The sequence below is a fragment of the Priapulus caudatus genome, unplaced genomic scaffold, assembly GCF_000485595.1.
Source record: "Priapulus caudatus unplaced genomic scaffold, Priapulus_caudatus-5.0.1 Scaffold1430, whole genome shotgun sequence".
Lineage (NCBI taxonomy): Eukaryota > Metazoa > Priapulida > Priapulimorpha > Priapulimorphida > Priapulidae > Priapulus > Priapulus caudatus.
Genome location: NW_014578491.1, coordinates 47,140 through 52,057, shown reverse-complemented (window position 1 = coordinate 52,057; position 4,918 = coordinate 47,140). Strand labels below are relative to the sequence as shown.

Sequence of the window (4,918 nt, the reverse complement as noted above, 5' to 3'; positions counted from 1 at the left end):
CCCGCGTGCACGTGCGTGTACCCGCGTGCACGTGCGTGTATCTCCGTGTACGTGCGTGTATACCCGGGTTTACGTGGGTGCACGTGCGTGTACCCGCGTGTACGTGCGTGTACCTGCGTGTACGTCCGTGTACCTGCGTGTGCGTGCGTGTACGTGCGTGTACCCGCGTGTACGTGCGTGTACGTGCGTGTACCCGCGTGTACGTGCGTGTACGTGCGTGTACGTGCGTGTACGTGCGTGTGCCCGCGTGCACGTGCGTGTAACGTGGCGCTGTATCTCGGCGTGTACCCGCGTGTATGGTACGGTGCGGTGTACGTGCGTGTTCTCCGTACCCAGCGTTGACTTGAGTGTTACCCGCGTGCACGTGGATATCTCCGTGTACGTGCGAGTATACCCGGGTTTAGCGTGCGTGTATACTCGGGTTTATGTGGGTGCACGTACGTACTACGCGGTATCATCGCAGATACACGCCACGTACACGCACGGTGCAACGCAGTAAGCACGCGGGTACACGCACATACACAGCAGACTACACCCACGTAACGCGGTACACGCACGTACCCCATCTACACTTGCGCCCACATGTGATTTCGTAACGAACATCAGTCATGCGACACTTGGCGCGCCCGATGCGCCGGCAAAGTGTAGGATGATTTCGAACGAACGAACTGCGCAGTAGCTGATTTCGTAACGAAATCACTCACAGTAGCTGATTTCGTAACACGAAAGTCACTCGCAGTAGCTGATTTCGTAACGAATCAGCTCGCAGTAAGCTGATTTCGTAAAAATCACTCGCAGTACTGATTTGCGTAACGAAATCTACTCACAAGTATTGATTTCGTAACGAAATCACTTGTAGGACTTTGATTTCGTTACAAAATCATTGATTTCGTAACAATAATCGCAGTCCATGCTACACTTGGCGCCCCATAATTAACTACCTAAACTAAACATTATGAATCCAACGTATATACTACAAATCAAAGAAAGACGAGATAAGCCGATTTAATTCAATGCACATACCTGAAATGCCAAGTATCACGAAGTTACGTAACATGGAGACGCTCATTGCATGAAATCTTCGTATGCACAGAACATACGCCGTACACGTAGCTGCAGTCGCGTGCCACGTGTGTGTGTGTGTGTGCGTGCGTGCGTGCGTGCGTGCGTGCGTGCGTGTGTGTGTGTTATAGTTTGTTATACTTGGGTCGTTTACCTAATTCGCAGTCTGTTTTCATGATATCGTGTGCCAGCGTGCACTCACACTAGCGCATGCACACATCAGCTTCTATTATTAGTTGCTGGTGTGAAACATGTGACTCTATCTGAAATAATAATTATTAATAACGATATTCGATAAGTTTGATGGCGATACTAGAATATATTGCCCGAGATAGAACAATATTTTCTGGTATCACTTGAAACAAAGATCGAGTCACCCATTATATTTGATCGTCTTTTTTTAGACAATTACGTTGTATTTATCATGTTCATTTTTCCACGGCTATTGCGACGAAGACAAAATACCGTGTATATTTCAGACAAAATGTCAAGCAGCTGCTACACTGTCTGAAACTATGCGCGCTAGCTGCTACTTAGTATTCGTTGTCTGTGATTATTACACCTTTGAATAACAACGCGTATCTCATTTGATTGTGTGTGTATGTGTGTGTGCGTGCGTGCGTGTGTGCGTGCGCGCGCGCGCGCGCGCGCGCGTGTATGTGTGTGTGTGTGTGTGTGTGTGTGTGTGTGTGGTGTGTGTGTGTGTGTGTGTGTGTGTGTGTTGTGTGGTGCGTGTGTGTGTGTATGTGTATGTGTGTGTGCGTTTGTGTGCGTGCGAGTGTGTGCATGTTTGTGTGAGTGCGTTTGTGTGCGTGCGTTTGAGTGCGTGTTTGTGTGCGTGCATTTGTGCGCGTGCGGTTTGTGTGCGTGTTTGTGTGTTTGCGTTTGTGTGCGTGCAGGCTGAGTGTGTGTTTGTGTGCGTGCATTTGTGTGCGTGTTTGTGTGCGTGCGTTTGTGTGCGTGTGTGCGTGTGTGCGTGTGCGCCTGTGCGTTCGTGCGTGCGTGCGCGAGCGCGTGTGTGGTTGTGCGCGCCTGTGCGTGCGTGCGCGCGCGCGTTTCTGTGTGTGTGTGTGTGGGGGGGGGGTGTATGAGAGTCAGCGCGCGTGTGTGAGTGCATATGTCTGTAGAATGGTTCTGTAGCATATCTTAATCGTTTTACTGTTACAGAAAGGTCTGTCGTTATTGTATTGATTTTTGCCCTTGTGTTATATAGCGTTGTATTTTACTCTATTACTTGGAAAAAAATTATTATTTTAACCGCTCATGCACCATTACAGCTTATATATCAGACCTTTTCTCCACAGAAAAGACCGTTTTCGATGCATGTATTTGCAGTTGAGATATGTAAAATAAGAATTTAGTAATAATAATAATAATAATAAAAAATAACGATAATAATGATAATAATAAGAATAGTTGTTTACGTAGAAAATGCGAGGATGGTGAATAAACTTTTATCTATAACGCATGCTTACATGTGTAAGCTGTTGATACTCCTGCACCGCATACACAGCTAGGTTTGCTACTTAATTATCTCTAGAGTATACTATAATAGCATAATCATTAATTTCATAACAAAACACCAATATGAGTTTTTCTATAATTAAAAATTTCCAATCTCACGCACAGCGAAAGCTTCTAAACTCGATCTAAAATGGCGCCGTCACATCACAAGTGCATAGCCAATCGGCCTCCTTTCCTTCTATACGTAGATCTTTGGATAGTGGAAAACGCACACCTACCTCATTTTGCATGTTTATTTTGTGCATCTATATAGGTGTGAGTCGTGTGACTGTGAGGTAGGGCCTAGTTATTTCTGTTTAAATGCGAAATTAATCGATTTTCCTGGCTGTTCTACTCTACCCCAGTCGAGATTCACCCTGTTGAGGCTGTTGCGGAAATATACCACTTCACTTTGGTTACAATCCCTCTTCGCCGGTAATGTCTGGAACCCGTAATAACAATGAGAGGCTTTCCTCTACGGAATTTACTTCCGATGGCGTTCCAGCTGCAGGTTGGCGGTTACGGCTAGATCATCAGTTTAAAGAAAAGTGGAAACCATTTGATCGACCACGAGTCCGTGAGATAATGTCATTGATGTGGATGTTTGTAAGGTTAGTAATACTAGTATTACTATTAGTAATATTTATTTCGCATTGTCATGATTTAATTATATGGCAATAATAATCAATGAATCAGATTCATATTTCATAATCAACGTGATTATAATATATTATTAATTATTAATAACATGATTCATGAACATGTCATGATGACAATTGTCATGATTATAGCATTTACAATTACAGCCTATTCGAACCCCCAAAAAATATGTACAGAGTGCAAAATTGATGCAAGTCCGGAGTCAAATACTCCCTGATTTTCTGTCGGACTCCCTGATTTGACGTCATTATAGCTCCAAGAAACGGTCTTGCTAGGGTCAGAAGACCTCGGTATAGACAATCGGTCGCACAGCCTGGTCGGGCTAATTTGACATATATATGCAGGAGTCCATGTGACTCCCTGAAAATTCTGCTATACTAATAGTAACTAGTTCGTTCCAGAGCACGACCTCGCGGAATTGTATTCGTTCAGCAAATGTCCAAAGACAATTTGGCAGACGTGCAACCGCATGAATCTTCAAAATAAGCACACACGTTATTGTTAATATCTTTAGTTTTGAACTCTAGACTGCGGACTCCCTCATTTTGCTATGGACTCCCTCTTTTTGAGGGCAAGGGACGCCCTTGTTCAAAAGTTAATTTCTACCCCTGAATACGTCTCTGTTAAAGTTAATTAACCTAGTAATGTGTAGCTATGTTTTTTTAACTATGCATTGGTAATTCTCTAGACATATTTTTAACGCGATTTTGTTGAGGAACTGTGAAAAACGCATAGTGACTGTTCGCACCGCGGCTGTGCGGATAACAGCTAGAAAATGTGTTCTTATTCGCATCGCGGTGCACACGCTAGAGGAAGTTAACTGATAGCCTTGACCACTGAGCTCTATCATAGACTAAGTATAACTTATAAGTTATATATAACTATAAGGCTCATAGGGTCTATGTCCCCCAGGGTACTGCCGGAACGTACCCTGGTATCTATCTGATATGGGGATAATGTGGTGGAGGGGAGGAAGAGTGGGGAGATAGGGGAGAGAGGAGGTAGAGGAGGGGGAAAAGGTAGAAGAGGGAGGAGGTATAGGATGGTGGGAGGAGGTGGAGGAGGTAGAGGAGAGGGAGAAGGTAGAAGAGGGAGTAGATAGAGGATGGTGGGAGAAGGCAGAGGAGGTAGAGGAGGGGAAGAATGTGGTGGAAGAGGAGGAGTGGGGAGATAGGGGAGAGAGGAGGTAGAGGAGGGGGAGAAAATAAAAGAGGGAGGAGGTAGAGGATGGTGGGAGAAGGTGGAGGAGGTAGAGGAGAGTGGGAGAAGGTGGAGGAGGTAGAGGAGGGGGAGAAGGTGGTGGAGAAGATGGTGGAGGAGGAGGAGGGGTAGGAGGTGGCAGAGGACGAGGGAGAGAAGGTGGGGAGGGAGGGAGGGAGGGGGTCGAGGTGGTAAGTGAGTGAGAGAGGGAGGGATCGAGGTGGTGAGTGAGGGAGGGAGGGATCGAGGTGGTGAGTGAATGAAAGAGGGAGAGAGGAAGGGATCGAGGTGGTGAGTGAGGGAGAGATGGATGGAGGGAGTGAGTGAATGAAAGAGGGAGAGAGGAAGGGATCGAGGTGGTGAGTGAGGGAGAGATGGATGGAGGGAGTGAGTGAATGAAAGAGGGAGAGAGGAAGGGATCGAGGTGGTGAGTGAGGGAGAGATGGATGGAGGGAGTGAGTGAATGAAAGAGGGAGAGAGGAAGGGATCGAGG

General features: G+C 46.2%; 1 protein-coding gene across 1 annotated transcript in view; it reads left to right on the top strand.

Annotated features, from left to right (window-relative positions):
• Positions 1-2,844: 2,844 nt before the first annotated feature.
• Positions 2,845-4,918, top strand: part of LOC106816606 (non-lysosomal glucosylceramidase-like) — a 26,477-nt gene continuing 24,403 nt past the window's right edge. Inside the window, exon 1 of the mRNA XM_014821227.1 lies at positions 2,845-3,176. Coding sequence (XP_014676713.1) covers positions 3,004-3,176 — 173 coding nt within the window. The 5' untranslated portion in view covers positions 2,845-3,003. The remainder of the gene's footprint in view (positions 3,177-4,918) is intronic.